Genomic DNA, 23,112 nt, shown 5'->3' with positions numbered 1-23,112 from the left:
TATTATGTATAAAAAGGAATAGGAATTGTTGGCTAAATGCCACTGAAAATTGATTTTACAGTAGCATAAATAGGACATATGCAAACTTAAAAAAATTTTCTTCAAGGTTTGCAAAAACAAATATGGCTTATGTTGATACACTATTATATAAGTAAGATGGGTCTCTAAACAGAATGCTCAACTAGACCTACAGGATGACTCTCACTTGTTTGATCTTACAATGCTGGAAACAAGTATGAAAGCCTACCAAGACAGTATTAAAAACAAAATCAAGATTTTAGACAAAAAATAAGGGGGAAAAAAAAGAAATCCAACTTGATGCACTAGTACAGCAAGTTCTTCTATTACTAATTAAAGCACCTAATTATCATAAATCAAAATCATTTTGAGTGGGCTCTGACTGTACCAAGCATATCACTTCATCTCTATTCATTATTGTCACTCCTAAATTTGGAAGAAGATATGCAAGCTGAGTCAAACAGTTACTTTATTTATGTCCAGGTAAAAACAAGAACCTGATGCAGTAAATTATTGCAGATCTTAGAAACCAGCACATGAACATTGGGGTCAGGAGAGTGTACAACAGCACTCCCCTTCAGCAACACACACCATGGTCTGATCCAAGCCAGAGCAGTGCCCAACAAAACAAAAAAAAAACAAAAAAACAAAAACAAAAAAAACCCAACAACAAAAAAAGCCCTAACCAAAAAAACAAAAAAACAAAAGCAGAGAATTCCACCTTGAACTGGTTGAGGAAACTGCATATAAATTTTATTCCATAAATGATTTTTTTTTGTTGTTTTGAAATGTTATCTGGCCATGAAACGATAAAATGAGACCAACCAGTCATCATCAACAGCCCCTCCCCCCCCTTTTTTAAATTAACCTTTTTGTGCTCAGCTACATTATGGGATAAGAACAGAGCTACTTCAGCTAAGCAGCACACTGCAATAGCCCACGTCTCCAGCACAGGCACATTACCCACCTAATAACAAAAAAAAGTCTACTCTATCCAACGCAAGAATACTTTTTAGCATGGAGTAGACACTCTAGATTTAAATGTTGGCCAGAAAACCATTTCAACTTTGATAAAAAAAGAAAACTTAATAATAATAATAATAATAATAAACTATACTTCCATCACTACCCGCATTTGACCACCTGCAACTTTCTTACAATTTTTCAAATGCTCGCGAAAACACACACACAAAAAAAAGGGGGGAGGGGGAGAGAAAAAAATAATAAAGAAAGAGAAACCAATTTAAATTGCAACACAAACTAGGGATGTACAATACAGAACAGAAAGCAGAAGGATTGTGTAACATGTACGGTCAGTCTGACAGGAGGCCACACGGCTATTCTATCAAATGTGTAGAATGAGTAAAATTTGCAAATGTTGGTCTGTACAAATGATCTTTGGAGCTGTAAGAGATTGCTGCCAACTGGATGATCCCTGCCCCCACCCCACCCCACCCCCAAAGCACACAGTGATGTCGTTCACCACTCTGCAGAGAAAAACATCCCCTTTATCTTTAAATATCACACAACACAGATTTTAAAACCTTCCAACCTTTTTTTCCTCTTTAAATGTTACTTAGCTAGTGATATATATACTTCAGATCTGCTTTAAATCAACATGTAATTTTTTTTTGTTTTGTCTTGTTTCTGAGATCCTGGGGAGTCTCAATGCCTTTTTCCAGTTTCAGTGGAAAAGGAGGAGGGCAGCAAATAACATTACAAGTCTCTTCAGCTTTTATTTCTAGAAGCTGCTTTTCCCTAAACAAGGCAGTACATATTTTGCCGCAACGCGGGTGCTTACCCCCCCCAAAAAAAAGAAGAAAAATAAAAAAATTAACAAGGAAGGACGTCATGATCTGTGTGGGTTTTGCGGTGGGTTGGTTGAAGGCATTTTTGCGCACGTGAGGTTGAGGGTGAGATCAGGACAGGTGGAAAGACTGCTGGCCCTCCCTTGCTGCCATTAACAGTTTCTCACGCATGATCTCAATGCTTGAGTAGTCAGGCAGCTTCAGGTAGTTCACACATGTCATGACTGACGGCAGGAAATCATCCGGGTTCTCTGTTGACTCGAACGTTTTGCGTACAATGGTCAATGGAGGGTTCAAACTCCGGAAACCTGTTCCAGGTAAAGTGGATGAGGAGTGTATCTTTAGTGGCAAAATTCTGCAAACTCTAAACCATGTGAACAATGAAATCAAACTATGTACAGCTGTTCTACACACTAAATACACAGAACCCAATGGGGAGTGTTGAGGGCTGTCTCTCACCTCCAACCGGCAGCCTGGGGCTCCCAGTCACAAACTGCAAGAAGAGTCTCTGCTGCTCGGCATCAAAGCTGCTCAGCACCTCAAACAGAAACCGCACTGCCCGACTACACACATACAAGAAAATTTGTAAGCGCACACACACACGTATGAACATGTTAATATTTTTTGTACAGATAGAAGGATATAGTATACAATACAAAGACATCTCAACTTTGACTTACAGACACAACTATGACTTACCTATCATGTGTGTATCCATGGTCAGGTCTGCAGCATTCCATAAGTGTTTTTACATCCCATGCCTCAGACTTACTGCCACACAACAGCTGGTCCAGCTGATTGAGTTTGTTAGAATTTATCAGAATTTATAATGTATTTATCATGTTTATGTGCATGCGTTTATCATTCATGTAAGTCCAATTATTAAATGCTTCTTGGGGAAAAATAAATATGATTGAATTCAATGAAAGAGTGGTGAAAGAGAGGGTGACAAACGGAATAAAGAGATGGAGCTGGATTCTGTGAAGCGAAGAGCAGGTTACCTCCTCAGGGTAGAAATACTGCAGATGGTGGAGAGGGAAGACAGACTCAAAACCTTCCCTGAAAGACTCGAACTGCCGTGATACACCTTCATTCATAGTCCAGTACACAACCAGCTATACCAAGAGAAATACAAATGCACACATACACACACATAAGCGACAATATACTACAACTAAAACAAGTAGTGTTTAGTTTGTGTGTAGTGTCTACAGCTGCAGCAGTATACAGTGTATGCAGTGTGTACAGGTAGGCTGAGTAACACAGGGTGGCTTACCCTGAGGTATTCCTCCAGATTGTGGATGGTAACAGGCACATCCTTCCCACCTTTCTTCAGCTCAATGTTGGGGAAGCCAGGCAGTGTGAAGTCTAGACCCAGATCTTCCACTGAGCAACCATTCATATTCAAACTCTCCAAGGCCTGCTGCAGGGTCTCCCTTGTCTGTGCGTGAGGGAGAGCAAGCAAGAAAGACAAAGTCTTTTAGAATTCAGATCTGAATGTGTGGACATTCACTTAGACAGGAATGTTAATCAGGGAGGGTATGTGTTGGATGTCTGTCTGTGCTCATTCCAGCCTTACGTGGGATTGGTCCTGCTCCAGTCGCTTCTTCTGTCTAATGATATCCTCCAGGTGCTGGATGGATTTGGCCACACCAGGATCAATGTTTACCAAATCTTGAGAGCTGATGGATGACTCATTCCTCAACATCCATTTATAAAAGGGCAACCCGAGGGGCAGGTCCAGCTAGAGTACCCCAGACATAAGACAGTGTCAAAACCACAAGCCCACACACTCAGTGACATGGCAGCTGTTGGACAGTTGTATTAACATACACCCCCTAGGGGGAGGGGGAGTGTGTGCATGCATGCATGCGTGCGTGCCTGTGTGCATGCGTGCTTTATACAAAGAGAAAAAACTTTTTTTTTTTTTTTCCAGTATTAGGGGAGAACTATGCCAGTGTAATAACAGTGTACCAGTCCTTCTGAAGATAAGCTCCAGGCAGTAGTAGTGAACTGCAGTATATCTAAGTGTAGGAGAGAGTGGTAGAAGAGTCATACCAGTCTAAAGTCCATGATGGCTTTGGCCATTAATTTGCCAAGAAAGCGGAACTTCATCTTGATCTTGGCGATGTGGGCTGGTTTGGTGCTGCGGCCAAACGGCACAGCAAACAGCCCTCTAGAACTGAACATGTACTTCGTGCCTTCCTGGCTGCCTGCACACAGGAAGCAACATAGAAAATCAGACAGAGGAGATGTCATTTTCAAATCCACAATATGAAGAGCCAAATTAAGACAATTCACTCTAGACATTTTTGTGTGTTGGCATTTTTGAGTATTTGGTACTCAAACCTTTTGGGTTGGCCAATGTGACCTCTTCCCCTCTCCACAGCCCCAGATCAGCTCTCTGCAGCTCCCGAGACACCAGTGCATAGAACTCCAGTGTCGGACCCAGACCTGTACCCACCTGAGTAAGACAGTGTGGTTTGGAATAAAGATTTTGGGCGAATAGTAACTAACTGTACTATTTCACATCTATATCAATACAGCAGTGGCTTTGGCATCGTGGACATCATAAGGGTCTTTGAATGACAAAAGGAACACAAATGAGGAAATACAGTGGTATTGACACTTTCTAATGGGTAAAGCAAGCTTATATCACATTAGCTTTATTAAAACATTAATTAGATATGGATTCACCTCATTTTCATACTGAATCTCCAGCATAGCTCTGGAGCTGCCCAAGTCTTGCATCACTGACTCTGCCTGCTTTAGGAGCTCATCTCGATTTATTGTGCGCTAAAGAGAGGGAGTGAAGGAGGGAGAAAGAGAGAGGAATATAAACCAAAGCTGTTAAAACTGTCAAAACCAGTTACATTCAAAGCATTTAGCCATAATTACAATAAACTAAAAGATTGACTTAAATATATGCAACTCAAACATTTCTTCCTATACACCTTCTTCCTGTCCAGGCGTGGGGCTACTCGACTATCCTGAGAATCTGACTGGTTGATCTCAGGGTTTGTGTCGAGTAATCTCTGCATGGCACGGTCTCGGTCAAACGCAGTCACATAGAACAACATCTGTCGTGTGTCGAATGGGAAGAAGAAAGGACTAGGACAAAGAGAGAGCCTTCATGAGAAAAAGCTAAACAATATAACGCAATCACATGAACCAAATCAAAATGTAAATACATGTACAAATATGCAGAGACAAACACAGTGAGAGACAGAGAGTACCAGGTCTTGCCAAGTTCAGTGAGCCAGGTGGGGATATTGCCAGTCATGATGACCAGTGGGTCCTGCAACTGCCTGTTGGCCTTGGCAGTCAGCTTACTGTTGATGAACTCACTCGTGGGGATAATCTCCTTACACACAGCATTCTGACACACACACACACACACACAAGGGAGGGTTGGCTCACGGATGAGTATAAGTAGACAAGCAAGTAAGTGTAAGCATGCGTGTGTGTGTGTGCGCGCGCGCGCGCATATATATATATATATATATATATAAACACGCAGGAATGTTGGGGTTTAACACACTTACTTCATAGAGGTAGAACCAGTATCTGCTAATGGAGTGTAGAACCCTCAGCAGCAGGATGACCTCCATTGAGGGATCATCAAATGTGATGCCCTCTGGAGGCTCAGATATGAGGTATGCCTCTAATGGGTTAGTGACGCTTGGACACACACCGTCTGCAAGCAACACTCACACAAACAATATCATAATTGACAGCATTCTTCACTAATGTCATACTGTCTGTATGCTCCCTGTGAAACACATAGCCTGAATCAGTAGTGTGCAAACAGGCAAGTGGTTTAGTGCAGGTTCGTTCTGATCATACCATGCCACAATTCATCCTGCTTCTTAGCGTTGCGTGGGGAAGTTTTGGTGGGAGCCGTTTGTGCACGTCCTCTCTTTCCTCCAACAGCATCCTTACTGCCATCCTCGTCCTCCCTCACTGGCTTATACCTGCAGAATATGGAAGCACACCACACCCCAGCCCAGAGAAAATTAAGAAAATTACCACCATTTTACCCTAATCTATAATTTGTGATTTGTCAGTCATTGACCCTCAGTTGGGTCCAAGCAATGTTCAAGTCTGGCATTTGTGGTTATAAGCCTTAAAAAACCTAATATTGAACTGCATGTGCAACGATAATGTCAAAGGAAGCTGAAAATGATTAGTTACTTTACATAAATAATTAAGTACTATTAATAAAAATATTTCAGGAGGTATTTAAATGCATAACTTAAGTAAATGTTTTTCTACTAAAATGAGGTCCAAATTGCTTGTCCTAATTTTGAACACATTTAACTGATTTTGATAACTCAAATTAAAAACATTCCTAAAAAATTAATAGCAAAGAGGTTAAAAAGTGGACATGGAAATACCAGAACTATTAGAAATTTTTAATTCACCATGTGTATACATGTGTACGCTTGAATGAGTACCATATAGTGTGTGTTTTGGTCCAGATGCCAGCGCGCCCGAGTGGGTTGGTTTCGTCATCGGTGCTCTCTCTCTCCTCCTCTGGCTGGAGGCTAAACTGGCGCACAGCCTGGTACACGGTCATGTTGTAGGGCAGCAGGTGCTCACCAATATAAAACTGCAGCCTGTGGCGTACACTGCCTGAGTTCAGAAACTGGGCCGCCTACAGCAGAGCCAGAAGCCAAAAGGTCAGCAGGATTAAAACACATTCTCACAGCACTCAATTATTCAACCCTGGAACACAGAATTTTGTCAGATGAACTGATGCTGGCCTGGATGTCTAAAACGTTAGACCTTTCTGAGTTCAGAATTGAACCATACCAGTGATTCATCAATTTCATCATCTGAACCATCATCATCACTGTCTTCATCCTCCTCTCTGATTCGGCCATACCCTGCAGAGAAAAGAAACCAAGTTTTACATAATCAAACTCAGAAACGATGCCTGTTAGATTAGTGAGGGTACAAACATACATACCTCTAACAACAAGGTATCTTTCAATGGCCTGTACCAATGCTAGGGGATCAATTTTAACAGGTCCCCCTTTCCACTGCTTCACATTGGTGCAGTCTGGGTGTCTCTGCAGCTGGCACTTCAGCTGATGTGTGTTAAAGAACTTCAGGGCTTGAGAACCTCTGAATTAACCCACAAACATGCACAAACATTTTATTCTAAAGGGTCAAGTGGCCTGGGCAGAGGATGTATAGTGAAAAACAACTAAAACAATGAGATTAAATGGGACAGAGGCACTACCTGCTGCCATTGCCGTTCCCACTAGGGAAGTCATGCACTTTAACAGGAAACTGCTCCATCTGGCTCAGGCAGTTGTTCATCTTGTGCACTAGGGCCAGCAGTGGTCCATTCTCTGTCGGTTCCAACCGAAAGAGGGGCTCCTGCCCTGGCATCTGAAAACGCACACATACCTTCATTACAAACAAACAAACAAACACACAGAGCTGCACACACCATCTTTGGCCTGTGAAAGGCATGAAAGCCATGGTACAGAAATGGATGACATTGAGGCCACCAGGTGGCACTGGTACTCACAGGGCAGCCATAGAAGACGTGCAGAAACCTCTTGATTCGCTCATCTCTACTGACAGCATCTCGCTCACTGCAGCAGGTCAGATAGTGCAGCATCTGCTTCACCAAGCCACTGTGCTGGATCTCAAATGATGACACATCTGATTCAGACACGATACTGCAGATCTCCACCAGACACTCCACACCTCTGTCAACCTAAAAATACAAGAAAGCACATATATTTACATTGACATTTATCTGATGCCTTTATACAAAGTAACATACAATTCTGACTGAATAAAACTTGAGCAATTGAGGGTTAAGGGCCACAATCAAGATCTCAACAGTGGCAACTTGCTGGTGGTGGGGCTTGAACTGGCAACCTTCCAATTACAAGTCGAGTGCCGAGTACTTTAACCACTGAGCTACCACTGGTGTACATATATGTCCTGGTGGTCTTTTTCCTTCAAGCTCCTGTCATCTACCAAAGACCTGGAAGCTTGATATACTATGTAGGACTCTTAGCTGTCCTCAGGACTGCACGTTACTGGACAGAGATCGCAAATGTTGTTCCTGGGATCTGTTGGAGCCACTCTGTTTTGGGGGGGGGGGGGGGGGGGGGGGTCACCCCTAGTGCTCCGATTACCACAGGAACCACAGTTGCCTCCGAGTACCATGGGAACCACCCTCCACATCTTTTCTAGCTCTTCCTTCAGTCCTTGGTGTTTCTCGAGCTCCGCGTGTTCCTTTTTCCTGATGATGTTCCGGAGCGATCTGGATTGCCACATCCATCACCATGTCCCTCTTCTGCTGTGTATCCACCATGACTATGTCCGGATGGTTAGCCATTACCATCTTGTCTGCCTATCTGGGAGTCTTACCTTTGGAGGCATGTCCCACTTAGACCTTGGAACTTCAAGCCCATACTAAGCACAGATATTTCTGTACACTATGTCAGCCCTGCCTGCTAACATCTTGCCCAGAATAGCAGGATGCATCTTTGTACAGCCTGCATCTGGGATCCAGCCTGGTATGGTCTGCCCAGTTGCTTCCCTCTCCTCCTTAGGCCAACTTATACCAGAGAGGTATCTGACGACTGGCAGAGCATAGGTGTTGATAACCCAGATCTTATTCTTCCCATTCAGATGACTTCTCAGGACATGCCTCACTTTTTGGAGGTATCTGGCTGTAACTACTTTCCTTGTGGCCTCTTCATGATTCCCATTTGCCTGTGGGTTTCCAAGGTACTGGTAGTTGTTATTACCTTCTGGTAGTATGATCCCCTCCCCACAATGAACATTCAGGATTCAAACTGTAATAAACACTGAACCGTGTCTGAGCTTCTAGCTCATAACTGCACCCAAACAACTCTACAAACTTCAGTTAAAATAAGCTTCTTCCTTTCCATGATGTCCAAAAGTATAGCTCATCAAAATAATCACAAAAAAATATCCATGACTGCATCAGTTTCGCCAAACAGCGTGACATGCATGTACTACACTTTCTCTGGTTAAAAAGCACATGCAATGTTTTGATGTGCACACTGCCCTCCCACACTCCATAAGTGAGGTGTCTACATTTTTGTCTAAGCATCCTGTTTGTGTCAAAACAGTTGTCAATCACACCGATTGCACCTGGATAACACTTATGAAGTAACTGGATAGCCCACTTTCCCCTTCCACCCCAACACCTTGGTACTCATAGGTATGAATGAGCATCACTGAAAGAAAATAGCTCTTTATAGCCCAATAGTAACCACGAAATCTAACAGAGGAGGGTTTTGGTTTTCTATTCAGGAACACTGCTACATGACTAACATGCATTTTGTGCTAACTAAAGGCATGCATATTTTGTGTTAGGTTACGAAGGAAAGGAACACATTTTTGAACAAAAGACGTGAGCAAGGAATTAAAGAACTTTACTAACATTCTATATACTATTTAAACATTAATTCATGAGAGATCAACTGCAAATAAAACAGTCAATAATGACAATTATTATAGTCATCATCTATATTTTATTTTATAGGTGTTCAAACCATATTTCTGAATTTATGTTCTCCTAATTTTAGATTTTTTACTTTTCCAAGGCTATCTATTATTAGGGATGGTGGACTGGCAAAGGTTTTTCAGGATGTCTTTAAAAGACACATACACAAGTAGAAATGTATTTAGCGCTCAAGTACTTCAAATTGAGCTTCCTAGACTTACATTACTACCGAATGCTAATGGGGATTTTGTCCAGGGAAATTTCAGCCCCTCTCTCTATGCTTGTGCCTAGTACTGATTATCTGCTGGTTTTAGAGGATATAATATCCACATGTTGTCCCTCGAAGTCAATGGTTACTGAATGCCATCAATTAATTGTTTCTTTTAACTTTACGGAGATTATATCTGGTCCTACTCAAACGAACATACTCTTGATTTAGTAATTTTAAATCAAGTTTTCCCAATGTGTAAAATGAAGGCACAGGACATATGTATATCTGATAATTGTGTATAATTCTGCATTTCAACACCTTTCGCATAATTCAAGTCCTACCAGCTACAGATTTCTTATGAAAGAAATATATATTTTTCGAGTGTGATTAATAAGTTCTCACAACCCCAAAGTCCTCTTTAGTACTATAAATTCAGTTTTAAAACCTGTTGTTGTTTCCCATTTTGATATGATCCCTGAAAAGTGAGAAATTCAATCATTTTTTACTGATAAAGTTGAGGCCATTAGATTTGCTGTACTGTCAACCTATGATCCTCCTGAAGTTCACTCATGCTCCACTTTCTTGAATTCAACCCTGTGTCTGTTATATCCAACTTGCATTGTAACCCATATGAAATCTTGCGATAATTGTCCCTTCATATGTTCTTAAAGAAGTATAGGATAGTTGTACCTAGTGTTTTGACCAGCATAAAATAGTCATGCCAGTTGTATTGTTCAAGTGCAAAACATTCTATGATGTATCTGCATATTAAAAATCCTAATCTGGACCAGACAGTCCTGAATAATTATGTAGGCCAATTTCTAAACCACTGATTTTATCGAAAATATTGGAAAAAGCATATTTTTCTTAAAATACATATATATATTTTTTTTACATGAAAATAATGTTTTGGGCAATATTCAGTCAGGTTTTAGGGCCCATCATGGCACAATCAGCTCTTCTGAAATTATCTAATGATTTATTGCTTTCACTTGACTCTGGTAAATGCGCTATTTTGATTATGCTTGATCTCACTGCTCCTTTTGATACAGCAGACCATGCTATTCTTTTGAAAATGTCTGAACCTTGGTGTGGGTTTTCAAGGGAAGGCATTGGTCTGGTTTTCTTCATATCTTAAAAATTATACATCTTCAGTTCAGTTGGGGAGTAAAGTCTTTTGGGGACTTGCTGGAGATAACTTTCAGCTTGTAATTAAGAACTAAAATTATGACTATTGAAAATAGACCTTAAGATCACATCAATATTATGTATTTGGAATGGCAGAGAAGATACATAATATTGATGTGATCTTAAGGTCTATTTTTCCTAACACTCAAAGAATCTTGGCATCATTTTTGACTCCTCTCTAAAATGACAGGCAAATAGGTGCTGTGGTATTTATCAGTTAAGTGGAACCACCAAGATGAAGACTATTCTATCATCCCATGATTTGGAGATATGCCTGGATTAGTGCAATTCCTTGTATAAAAGGTATTAGTCCATACTCATTAGCAGAGTTGCAACTTGTCCAAAATGTTGCTGCCACACTCCTAACCGGTACAAGGATAGTTAATTTCCATTAGTAAACAGAAGAACTGATTTTAAGATTTTGTTGTTTATTTTTATGGCATTGCATGGCCTGGCACCACAGTATATCTGCAAGTTGCTCTGCCCATACACTTCTAGCAGCTCCCTTAGGTTCTCAAGCAAATTACTGCTTACAGTTCTGAGATCTTGATCAAAACTCAAGGGAGACTACATTTTCGGATAGTAATCCAAATTTGTGGAATGATCTACCAACTAAGATGAAGGCTCCTTCTATCGCAAAATTTAAATCTAGCTTCAACGCTCAACCTTTTTCCTTGGTTTATGAGTATGGCTGATTTAAGAACGTCCCATATTCAATTGTTGATTTATATAGCTTTGGTATGGCATTTTATGGTTTCTATTTCTCAGTTTTGGTTGTTTGGTTAAATTTTATCCTGCTATTAATTTATATTATTTAATCATATTGTATTTTTGCACAGCAATTTGGTCAGCTTTGGCTGTTTTTAAATGTACTTGAGAAATAAACTGGATTCTCATTCATTTTTATCCCACATACACACTATGTATGTATAACGCATTTATGAGTAGTTCTGATCACAATGTGAGCATTTACCTGCAGGTGGAGCTGTTCTGTTGCAGTACAGAGTCTCTGCAGTACATTCAGTGCAGGGTTGCTGCCATCAATATTTTCAGAGTTAAAATAGTGCTCCACAAATTTACTGGCCTGCTCCTTTATCCACACTTTAATCTTATCCCTGTCGTAAGAAGAGAGTAGACAGGGGGGCACACAAGCACAGCATAAGGTGAAACAGGGTCAAAGCCCTACACAGAGCACTCATCTAAACAAACTTGCTAGAGAACTGCAAGAAACAAGAACTGTGTGACCATACCTGTTATTAGAGATGGAATCTTTAGGTGCGGTGCGGGCAAGGCCGCTGACCCCAGCTGTGCGAGAAGGCTCTGAGGTGGCGCTGTTGGTTTGTGTTCCCAGCTTCCCCCAGGTTTTGGGATTCAGACTAGCCAGGAAGGAGGACTTGGGAGATGGGGTAGTTGTCGGACTCTTAGCTGAGGGTGTGTGGGGTCACAGTCAAATTCTTGTTTTAAGAATGCTAAAATTATTCATTCAAACTAAACAAATGTGCAAGTTAATATCAAAGCAATGATCACAAATTACCATAGAGACAGCATAAACAGGCATTCTGCATGTGTGATGAGACTTACCATGCTATGTAAAAAGTCAGTGAGACATAACTTACCCTGATTGTCTACTTTGTCATCATCTCTGGGAGGAGAGTATTTGGGACGGCGGGGTCCTCTCTTGGGCAGCCGTTTCCTCTTCAAAACATCACTCAGCCGACTGACAGGTGCACACACCCACAAACACCCACCCCAGTATTTTATTTATGCTAAAATATAAACTTTGCTTACACAAACCAAAAGAACAATTCATGTTATTGCTACTTGATTGCTTGCTAGGAGCACTCTCTCTGTGTGCGCATGTATCTGTACCCCTGTGGGCTAAGGTCCAGTGAGTCGTCCATGCTGTGTTGAAAGCTGGGCGAACCCAAGTCTTGTGTGACACTTGAGGCAGCTGTCGTGGTTGCAGCGGTGATAGTGGTGGTGCACAGACTGGTTGTGCCACTTGTGCAAGCTTTAGGTGGGCTTGTGAGGAACGTCTCAGACTCTGCCAAGTTCTTCACCTGGTGCATTACACCTGAACAAATTACCAAACAAAGAGACAGACAGACAGACAGACAGACAGACAGACACACAAGTGTGAAAAATAATTTTTGGAGTTGTGTAGCATGTTATCATGAGGTCTAGTGAGGATTATTTTAAAGAATTACTTTCAGCAAATAAACAAAGATGAAGATTAAGGGCTTTAATCATTAAAAGGATGCAGTGCTCATATCACACTCTTTAAATGACTCCAATAAGTTCTTCTTTGTTTGTTTTAATTGAACACATTTAGTTAGAGAGGCTGTCATCTTGTGGAGAAATGTCCATTTGTGCACACGTTGCCGCAAGTGTAAATGTTTTCCCATTTACCTTCTCTTCTGAAATACACATTGAACACATCAGGCAGTTTCTGCATAAGGATTTCAGCCATCTGCAGAGAGCCCACAACGATCTTCATGTCCTGGCTGGACAGCATGGACGCAATGTGGCTATGGACAGAACACACGTGTTCAGCAATGCCGCAGAACGATTCATTCAACACTGCCATACACCATATTCATACTTTGTGTGGGCATAAAATCAAATAAAACAAGCGTATTTAATTTATTATTAAGATGCCAATTACCAGCCTTGTTGTTTGGCATCACCAGTTTCAATATAGTCTTGGCCAAAAGTTGAGACTAGCACAGGATTAGGTTTTCACAAAGTTTGCTGCTTCAGTGCAATTTGCATTAACTCTAGCTTGTGAAGAGTGTTCAGATGAATTGCAAACTTATTCCTTGCCATGAAAATTAACTTAATCACAATCACAATCGCAATTTGGTGAACAACAATGCTTTTTCCAGTATGACATCACAGCATGTCACAAGGCAAAAGTGATGATCAAAACATTGAAATGTTGGGTCCATGGCCAGGAAACTCCCCAGATCTCAATCCCATTTGAGAACCTGTGGTCAACCCTCAAAAAGAGGGTGAACACACAAACACAGAAACTGATCACTCCAAGCACTGATTAGGTAAGAATGGGCTGTTCAGTTAAGAATGGGCTATTCAGTTAAGCTTTTGCCCAGAAGCTGATATGCAGCATGCCAAGGCAAATTGCAGAGGTCTTAAAAGCTTCTACACAGTAAATATTAATTCTTTGCTTGAACTGGATGCATTTGCCAGTAAAAAGTTAAACGTATGAAATGCTAATAACCGTACTCTATACCATATAAACATCTGACAAACAAAAACAAAAGAAAAAAAAAAAAGAAGAAAAAACAGGCAGTAAACTTCAACAAAAAACTTTGGCTTTTAGTCTCAAAACCTTTGGTCACAACTGTACTGCTCCTGCCAATTAGGGAGATTAACCAAGCAAATGCTTTCTTCAAGATATTTGAAACCAGCCTGTGCCATGTAGTTTGTCTGAGTGTGCTTGGAGGAGAAAAGTCCTAGCAGTCATCAAGATTCAAGCTCATGTCTCAGAGTTAAGACATGACCCTCTTAAGCCCAGGCTTGCTGACACTGTGTCAGCAGCAACACAATTGAGCATGCAGAATATTCCAAATAAGAAATATTTCAGATGACTGAAGGCAAGATGTCAGAACACAATATTAAAAAGTGTTTGTTTTGTCCATGATGCTGCACTGCTTCATACTAACCCCCAATTACTCGCCAAGCATGGCACAGAACCACAACTGCCTTTGTTGTAAAAACATTCCATTTCAAATTAGCATTATTTCATCAAAAGGTCACCCAAATTTCCACTGGATTATGGTGGAACATGGACATTTGATAGTCACTGCTTTATATACCAAGTAATAGTGGTAGTTACTTTATACCAATTTTGTAAAAGTCAAACAGGGCACTCACATATTCCCAATTGACTGTTCAGAAAGCATTCTAGAAACACATGCCACACCACCACCAGCATTGTGGTCATTGACTAACCTGGAGACAGCATGGTTACGCAGTACATCCTTCAGGAGTTCAGCATCAGCAAAGTAGATGATTCGCAGGATGGCTCTAAGGCACTTGTGTCTGACTGCAGGTCCAGCAGAAGAGCTGTACACCTCATAGAGCACACCAAACAATGTCTTTATAAAACACTTCGCCAGCTCTGGGTCCTCCTTCATGAGCTGAGCACGTGCATCCTCACCACGCACTTCCAGGTGGCCTCCTGACAGGCAGGTACACACAGCAGGAAAAGATAAGATAAAGGGAGAGACTAACAATATTATGTCAGGGTGTTTACTGAAATCCTCAAGTGTGTGAATTAACATGTGGATACACAGATCGTGCTTGTCTCTGTTTCTCTCACTCACCAGCACTGGGGTTGGCCAGTGGGTTGGGTTTTCTCTGGATGCCACGGGCGGTGCCAGTATCCTCATTAATCTGCTGCATAGAGTTGAAGTCAATGGTGTAAACACGGCCAAGCGTTGATAGACTAATCTCATCTTCGCCATTCTGATGAGCCGTCTGACAGCACAGAAACACACAAAAAGAACCACACATGCACACAAACACCGACACAGTCATATTGTTAACCATCAGAAACCGGATCCATCCTAATCTGCGCACATTATGAATCGCTCATAATTCACATATAATGCTCCGGTCTTCAAGTACCTCAATGATACGGCTGTCAATGCGGTTGTAAGGATGCCACAGGCCTCTGTCGTCTCTCCATTGCCAGACAGCACCCTCTGTAGTATGGGCACTGCCCTTCTTCAGCATGGAATCCACAGCAAAAATGCCCTCTCTTGGCAGACATGGCATCAGCTCACTAAGGCGTGTGCACAGAGAGAGAAAGAGCAAGCAAGCATGGAATAAGGTAGAGATTTTTATAACACCACCAGGATTTTGTTAGCAGTGTGGTTTAACATGAGGTTAGCACCAAAATAGCTAATGACTGTCTGTCTTTTTTTCTTTTTTTTCCCCCCTCAGGACAGCCAGGGTGTGGTAGGAGCCACAATTGCAAAGCAAGAGAAACAAAGTGCAAACCAGATAAGGGAGGTGAGCTCATAAAGCTCTTGGGGGCTCCTGGGTACCAGATCAATCTGCTCCTGACAACTTCCGTTAGATGCCCCACACAGCAGAAAGCGCAGAGTCTCCGCTATATCTGAGTACAAACAGACAAAGACAATTATTGACCTATTGTGCACTATTTACTTGCAGTTTGTGCCATGGCAAACAATATTTAATGGTGAATACATTACCATCATGTATTACATGAAAACCACATGTATGTGTTCATTATTAAGTGTGTATTTACCAATTGTTTTCATTACCACAGGAGCTGGGACTACGAGCTGTGGATTTTTTTGGTTTACATAGCATTTCCGCCTGGGACACCCCATTTAATTTGTTCAGTTCAGAACTTATTCTACAGTGGTGTGAAAAAGTGTTTGCACCGTTCCTGATATCTTATTTTTTTGCATGTTTGTCACACTGAAATGTTTCAGATCAAAGTAACTTAAATATTAGACAAATATAACACAAGTAAACACAAAATGCAGTTTTTAAATTAAGCTTTTTATTGTTATGGGGAAAAAAATCCAAACCTACATGGCCCTGTGTGAAAAAGTGATTGCCCCCCAAATCTAATAACTGGTTGGGCCACCCTTAGCAGCAACAAATGCAATCAAGCATTTGCGATAAATGGCAATTAGTCTTTTACCGCGCTGTGGAAGAATTTTGGCCCACTCATCTTTGCAGAATTGTTGTAATTTGGCCACATTGGATTTTGGTCCACCGGCCACTCCTGGGAACAGTCACCACTGCTCCATGTTATCGCTATTTGTGGATAATGGCTCTCACTGTGGTTCGCTGGAGTCCCAAAGCTTTAGTAATGGCTTTTCCAGCCTGATGAGATCTCAATTACTTTGTATCTCATTTGTTCCAGAATTTCTTTGGATAGCAGCATGCCATCTAACTTTTGACGATCTTTTGGTCTACTTCACTTTGTCAGGCAGGTCCTATTTAAGTGATTTCTTGACTGAGAACAGGTGTGGCAGTAATCAGGCCTGGAGGTGGCTACAGAAATTGAACTCAGCTTTCCAAAGCTGTGATAAACCACAGTTAATTTATGTTTTAATGGGGGGGGGGAGGTCATCACTTTTTCACACAGGGTCATGGACGTTTGGAATTTTCTTCCCCCCTTAATCACAACCTTCATTTAAAAACTGCATTGTGCGTTTACTTGTGTTATCTTCATCTAATAGATAGACAAACACTTTCAAAGCACACCAAAGTGCCATATTAATTTCATGGCCCTACATAAAGTCAGAAAACAAAGCTTTATCCCACGGAACACTTCATAGCAAGGGCAGTAATGGCATTTCAACCTGTACTAGCACAAATTACTAATCATGGATATACTAATCATAGATAACAAGAAGTGTTTGAGCAGATCATTTATGCTCACAGATATTCCCTGGTTGCTTCTATCAGTGCATACAGATAACAAGAAAATACAGTAGTTAACATTTCAGATAAAGGTTGTTATTATAATTGAACAAATAAATGAATAAGCAAAGTAAGCAAGCCTACTTTAACCAAACTTTCAATTAATGCACAACATCTTTTGAACAATATGACTAGTGTGGCCACTAATGTCCCAGGTATCTCTCAACGTTTGCCAATTAACGTTATTTAGACCGAAATGTGGCTAGATTTCAAACTAGCAAGTTAAGCTTAGTACATGCACTTATGCCTATAGCTAGCCAAGTAAACAGCATAATGGTCAATATAAATATGGGCCAACACATGGCTACAGATGCACTAATGCATCCACACATCCATTCATCATCAACTTGGAGTAATGCATTCACTACACTATTGTGCTAAACTTGCCTCTGGTCTCTGCAACTTCCAGTAAATAATGTGTATGCTAGCAACTTGAGAAAAGCAGCTGATATATATGCATCATTCACTGCTCACTTACAATTTTAAATACAATGAAATAAAAATGTTAGATGACTAAGCCAAAACACAGTAATATTAGAAAATGACAACATGGTTGATGTAAGAACATTCAATATTTACATAGCTACACATTTATGTAACAGTACCACCTCACACCCCTTCTTTTAAAAGTTAACCTCCTTCTGCACCTGCACCCTCTAGCTTGATAAAATCGAATATTCTAATACTGTACAGCTATCAACATAAAATTTCTTAGGTCTAATACAAGTACCTGTTTACAGACTTTCAGCTGTCTACATGCAACCGTTCACCAGAAATCCCACACTGAATAGTGTGTTCTTTTGGTAAATTTCCACAACAATCATGCCTGTCCTTCTAAATGGCCTTTTAAAACATGCTTCCGGTATAAGATAACTTCAGATTTTCATTTACCATCAAAGCAACTTCGTGACATTTTAAAAGTATATGGAATGTTAGCAAAGTTCATCAATTGCTTGCTTATTAGGTCTTTGTACAAAAACACGCATTCCTTTCCTTCGTATCCTAACACATTACACGCAAGCCTTTAATTACCACAAAATGGACGTTACTCATGTAGCAGTGTTCTTGAATAGATGTGGATAACTGGATGTTTCCATTCAATGGCAGAAAAACCTGTAATCCTGCTACAAATAGTAAGTATAAATAAGAAAGCATACCATTTCTTCACGATATTGCAGCATTTACAGCATTTCCCCCAGCATAACCTTTTAGCCTAACAGCAATGAAGCTAAATTGTTTACTCTACCAACTAAGCTATAATATAGTTATAATGAAGGTTTTGGGGCACTTTGAAAATGTCTAGGACACCTAGTGGAAAATTGTGTAGTTATTGAGTAATTTCATGTATCTGCTCAAAATTGTTCACTTTATTTGACAAGCTCTACATTTCCTGACTCATCAGTGTCATGCCTGAAAATGAATCTCCAGCATCCAAACACACATTATAAACCACAAAAATAGAAGGTGCTTTTGTTTTTGGAAATTTTCTTCCGTATTAGATGAGCTCGATTGGAACCTAAATAATCCTAGATGTGAATGAATGTCTTGGTCAAAGTGTCCATTTTGAATATCTGTATCTTAATTAGAATCCTGAATGATTATTGTACTATATGTACAATTTCAAATAACTAGTGAACAGTTACAAATTATTCAAAAATTATCTTAAAACTGGAGGTGCACTTAGGGGTTTTAAGATACACACCCAAATTAAATGACAACTTTAGCCAACATGCATCCCATCTCTGCAATCATTTCAAAATGACAAAAGTGACTTTCTTCCCAGCAAAAATAAATAAATAAAGAAATTGGTTACTACCATCGTTCTTTATTTTTCCTGAGCGCAAGGTCAATGTACAGTGTATCTGCAGATGTAGTGTATTAAAAAATTACCAAATATCTCTGTTATCACTCACTGCTTACAAATTAGAAGTCTGCTAAACTGAAAGATGGTTAGCTAGATTCCTTGTGCATGCATATTTGAACAATGGGGCAACCAGCAAAAATGCACCAACTACATGGTCTGGCTAAAACAGACCAACAAAAATGCCGGACTTACTGTGCTCAGAGGAGAACACACACACACAGACACACACACACACACACACACACACACACACACACACACACACACACACACACACAGACACAATGTTGCACCTTACCCAACAGCCAACTCTGAAATTTCTCTTAGGTGCCTCCTAGTCCTCAGATGGTAACCGAATCATAGATTACCAGCTAAGGAAGAGTTTACACAAATTCATGCTGATGTGCAACTGCATTTATTTGACTATTATAATGTGGCCCTATAGCTGACCCTAAAAATGCTAAAGCCCTCTAAACAGTATCTGCAGGACAACTCCTCCTTCATCTTTATATTAAAAAAAAAAAAAAAGTCTCCCTGCTCCTGAAATCTGAAAATGATGGCTAAACGAGAGGCAGATTCTCAGGATAAATACCCACTAGTGTAATATAACACCACTATAAGTTTGTGTCTCAGCACAACAGGGCTTGTTCTAGGCTCAGATGCGCACAGTTAGAGATGTGTTTAGATTATGTATGCGTGCACAAGTGCTTAAGAAAAAGCATATTGGCCTACTCTGCTTTAACAACTGCATGGTGAGGTGTGTGTCCATGCGTGGCTTATGGCTGATTTATACTTTTGCGAAGATCCAATTAAATGTATCTGCATCCCATTGCAGAGAAGGGGGACATGAATTGGAATGGCACAAAGTGGTTGGCATATGCCCTGCCATGCACACCTCCAAAACCAAAATCTAAATCTGTGCATCAATGCCAATTGGATATCCGGTAGTTGGTGGCTGCTCACAAGACCCAAGTGATACCCGACCCAAAGTAGCAGAAAAACAGCACAGAGCAGTTTAAAGATTTGTCTGCAGAAAAGGTATGATGTTACACACATTTATATGACAAGCCCTTAAAATTGTACAAGAATGATGAAATCAGTATAAAATCTTAGAAACAGAAAAGACAAACCTTAGGTGAAGATTAATAAAATTAAGGCCAAGAGTGGGGACCCCAGGCCAGGAGCAGAGAAAGTTCAAGCACTTCTTTCTTTATTTTTTCCACCATTTTCCTTCAGTTCATATGGGGACACTACTGGGCGCCAGACTTTCTACGTTGCTCATTAATACATTCTTAATTGGATTCTGCCCCCAATGCATACGTTCATGTTATGCAATGTCTGCCTATCACAACCACACGTTTGTGGATGCGCAAATCTTCGTACATGTATAATTCAGCCTTTACACTGCTTCAACAGCTGCACAGTGAAGTGAGTGAGAGTGTGACAATTACACAGTGAGAAAGCAGGCGAGCAAGAGACTCACTCTGCTTCATTAGCTGCACGGCCAGGGTGGGACAGTTGGAGCACATCAGTGAGAACATGCGCACAACCATGATGAACATTCCAGAGCTGAGCACAGGGGGTGTAACCACCAACAGCTGCTGGATGTTGGTTAGCAGGTCCCGTGATGCCACCTGCTGCAGAAGGTTCTACACCAGACAAAAGATGAAGTCAACACACTAACCTTGTACCTGTACTTTAGTTGAGACTAAGGCTAATCTCACACTCAGCACGCATGTGTCTTCATATCTCACCTCTTCATGCTGAAAGTTGTCTACCAGCCTAGCAAAACAGAGACATGTGCTTTCCACAGATTTCTTATCCTACAGGAGAAAGGAGAAGAAAGGGAGCCAACAATAAACTATCACAAGACAGTTAAAGAAAGTAAAAAAGTTATTCTCAACCGAGGGCCACAGCAGAATAGGGAGTCATCGTGAAAAAACGAGCGAGAAAACAAAATCACTAATAAGATCAATGCAACATGCATTTAATGTACATAAAACTACATAAATCCTTTTATCAATTAGACAACATGCAGTCTGATTCACTTTCACAATGAAAAAAAAACCCAAAAAAAACAAATGCACCAAGCAAGGCCAAATTTAACACACAACCAACCAAAAAAAAAAAATTTCATATTAAATTTACAATTTTTATTCATCTACCACAAAAAAACAACCCCCTCCCAAAAAAACAAAAACATCACCACCACCACACCTGAACAAGCAGGTGTAGTGTAAATTACATTAATGTTTCAATCACAGATGTGCTCAAAGGACTGGACACAAGATGTAGGGATCACACTGTAGTGGCTCTCAATTTAAGAGACGCGAAGGTGCCATTTAAGAATCATCCTAAGGTCCTGTGAGTCGAGTGTGAGGGGTTGGAGCTCTGACCTGGTGGGTGAGCCTCTGCGTGAGCAGAGGGAGAGAGTCAGCCACAAAGTGGAACTCATCCGGGGTGATACTCTGACAGCAGTTAGCAGCTATGGCCAAGGCGTTTCTCTGGGCATTAATGCTGAAAAACTCCAGGTACAACAAGCAATCGGCAAGTCCACCCTACAGAGGAAGGGGTAAATCAAGTTCAGGCACATGGGTAATCAAACTGCAACATCCACCTGACCCTGAACAGGTTTGAAGGGACAGGATCCACGAATGGTCCCTCCAACTACAATTAAACTCTGTATATTAGTGTAAATTAGTGGCTAATACAAATGCTTCATCAGTGGAGTGTGTGTGGGGTACTTTTGACTACCTTCATATTGTTTAATTCCTACACACATGCCTGCACACATGTCTAGTTCGCAGACTAAAGCTGAGTAGTAGTGTGTTCTGTACTCACAGCCTGCAGGATTGCCTTGCTGTGCCTCCGTGACAACATTTCCAGGGCAGTCAGAGCTTGTTCTGCCACATCAATAAACTGGATAACCTGAAGCTGTTAGCAGAGTAAGAGTTGAAACATGCATTTAACTTCCTTCTCACAATCAACATGGATTCCATGTATTTTGGCTGGACTAAAGGGTTGTTCACCTTTTCCAGGAAGACAGGGATGGCATCTACCACCACAGCGGAGGAGCGGGGCAAAGCCTCCATCATGTAGGTAAGAGCACGAGAGGCATGGTTCATCTGGAGAACGAACACACACACACACACACACACACACACACACACCTCACTCAACAAGATTTCTCCCTGAACCTCTTATTTTTATATTATATATTTTTATATTATATATATATATATATATATATGAAGTATTACTTATACTCACTATATCAAAATTATGCTCCATTTGTAAAAGTGTGATCTGTGAAAAGACAAAAGAGGAGTTGAGGACATGCCAAGTCTTAACACATAAATGCATCTCAAATCAGCTGTTGCACAAAAGAACCAGGATAGCTTCACCACACATGCAGAGTTAAGACAGAAAGAGAGAGTTGGAGGGGTAGACACTGACCAGGGCAGGTACAACGCTCTTAACGGGGAATCCTCCCAGTGTCTCCTCATTGCCCATAACCAGCAGCTGGCACATTTCTATAGCAGCCTGCAACTGCTGTGACTCATCTCCTGTAGCCTGCAGGCCCTGCAGGAGCTGTTGAGCCTTAGAACCTAAGAGAAAACGGGTAAGAGGTGAAGCATCAGAGAGAAGTTGGGCAAGATGAGATAGTGGGAAAGAAAGACATGAGTGGGACGGGTAGGTAGTAGAAATGAGTAGTAGACGTTTGGGGTTAACCCGTTGTGGTTGATGTATGCACTTGTGTGTCTGCTTCGATATTTCAAATTTTTTAATGAATATCTTTGCAATAACAGAATAAATATCGTTTAAATCATTTTGTGACGCCAATTCAATTTTGTCGGTAGTGGAAGATAAGAGCCTATGGAAGGCTAGGAGATATAGGTTAAAATACATGTCATCTGCCTTGTCCCATGTCATTCGCTCGTCATGGAAGTCTTACCCATCTACTACCATAATTGATGAATGTGTGCATCAATTTGTGTGAAAGTAACCAATAGACAATCATGAAATC

General features: G+C 40.8%; 1 protein-coding gene across 4 annotated transcripts in view; it reads right to left on the bottom strand.

Annotated features, from left to right (window-relative positions):
• Positions 1-469: 469 nt before the first annotated feature.
• The window catches only part of trip12 (thyroid hormone receptor interactor 12), a 39,760-nt gene continuing 17,117 nt past the window's right edge, over positions 470-23,112 (bottom strand). For all 4 annotated transcript variants that reach the window (XM_027026373.2, XM_027026377.2, XM_027026375.2 and 1 more), the window contains 34 exons: positions 22,542-22,693; positions 22,356-22,391; positions 22,115-22,210; positions 21,927-22,019; positions 21,482-21,643; positions 20,840-20,908; positions 20,569-20,734; positions 15,758-15,875; positions 15,383-15,539; positions 15,079-15,232; positions 14,705-14,933; positions 13,142-13,260; positions 12,602-12,806; positions 12,349-12,449; positions 11,983-12,157; positions 11,706-11,847; positions 7,369-7,560; positions 7,075-7,226; positions 6,799-6,956; positions 6,642-6,715; positions 6,284-6,483; positions 5,673-5,800; positions 5,372-5,523; positions 5,063-5,205; positions 4,781-4,937; positions 4,524-4,622; positions 4,176-4,290; positions 3,885-4,039; positions 3,406-3,570; positions 3,103-3,267; positions 2,828-2,941; positions 2,526-2,620; positions 2,286-2,389; positions 470-2,134 (listed from right to left, as the gene is read on the bottom strand). In XM_027026373.2, coding sequence (XP_026882174.2) covers positions 1,938-2,134; positions 2,286-2,389; positions 2,526-2,620; positions 2,828-2,941; positions 3,103-3,267; positions 3,406-3,570; positions 3,885-4,039; positions 4,176-4,290; positions 4,524-4,622; positions 4,781-4,937; positions 5,063-5,205; positions 5,372-5,523; positions 5,673-5,800; positions 6,284-6,483; positions 6,642-6,715; positions 6,799-6,956; positions 7,075-7,226; positions 7,369-7,560; positions 11,706-11,847; positions 11,983-12,157; positions 12,349-12,449; positions 12,602-12,806; positions 13,142-13,260; positions 14,705-14,933; positions 15,079-15,232; positions 15,383-15,539; positions 15,758-15,875; positions 20,569-20,734; positions 20,840-20,908; positions 21,482-21,643; positions 21,927-22,019; positions 22,115-22,210; positions 22,356-22,391; positions 22,542-22,693 — 4,739 coding nt within the window. In that variant the 3' untranslated portion in view covers positions 470-1,937. The remainder of the gene's footprint in view (positions 2,135-2,285; positions 2,390-2,525; positions 2,621-2,827; positions 2,942-3,102; positions 3,268-3,405; positions 3,571-3,884; positions 4,040-4,175; positions 4,291-4,523; positions 4,623-4,780; positions 4,938-5,062; positions 5,206-5,371; positions 5,524-5,672; positions 5,801-6,283; positions 6,484-6,641; positions 6,716-6,798; positions 6,957-7,074; positions 7,227-7,368; positions 7,561-11,705; positions 11,848-11,982; positions 12,158-12,348; positions 12,450-12,601; positions 12,807-13,141; positions 13,261-14,704; positions 14,934-15,078; positions 15,233-15,382; positions 15,540-15,757; positions 15,876-20,568; positions 20,735-20,839; positions 20,909-21,481; positions 21,644-21,926; positions 22,020-22,114; positions 22,211-22,355; positions 22,392-22,541; positions 22,694-23,112) is intronic.

This window comes from Electrophorus electricus, chromosome 4 (genome assembly GCF_013358815.1).
Source record: "Electrophorus electricus isolate fEleEle1 chromosome 4, fEleEle1.pri, whole genome shotgun sequence".
NCBI classification, from domain to species: Eukaryota; Metazoa; Chordata; class Actinopteri; order Gymnotiformes; family Gymnotidae; genus Electrophorus; species Electrophorus electricus.
Note: the sequence above shows the minus strand (reverse complement) of the source record. Positions and strands in the feature narration are given on the sequence as shown.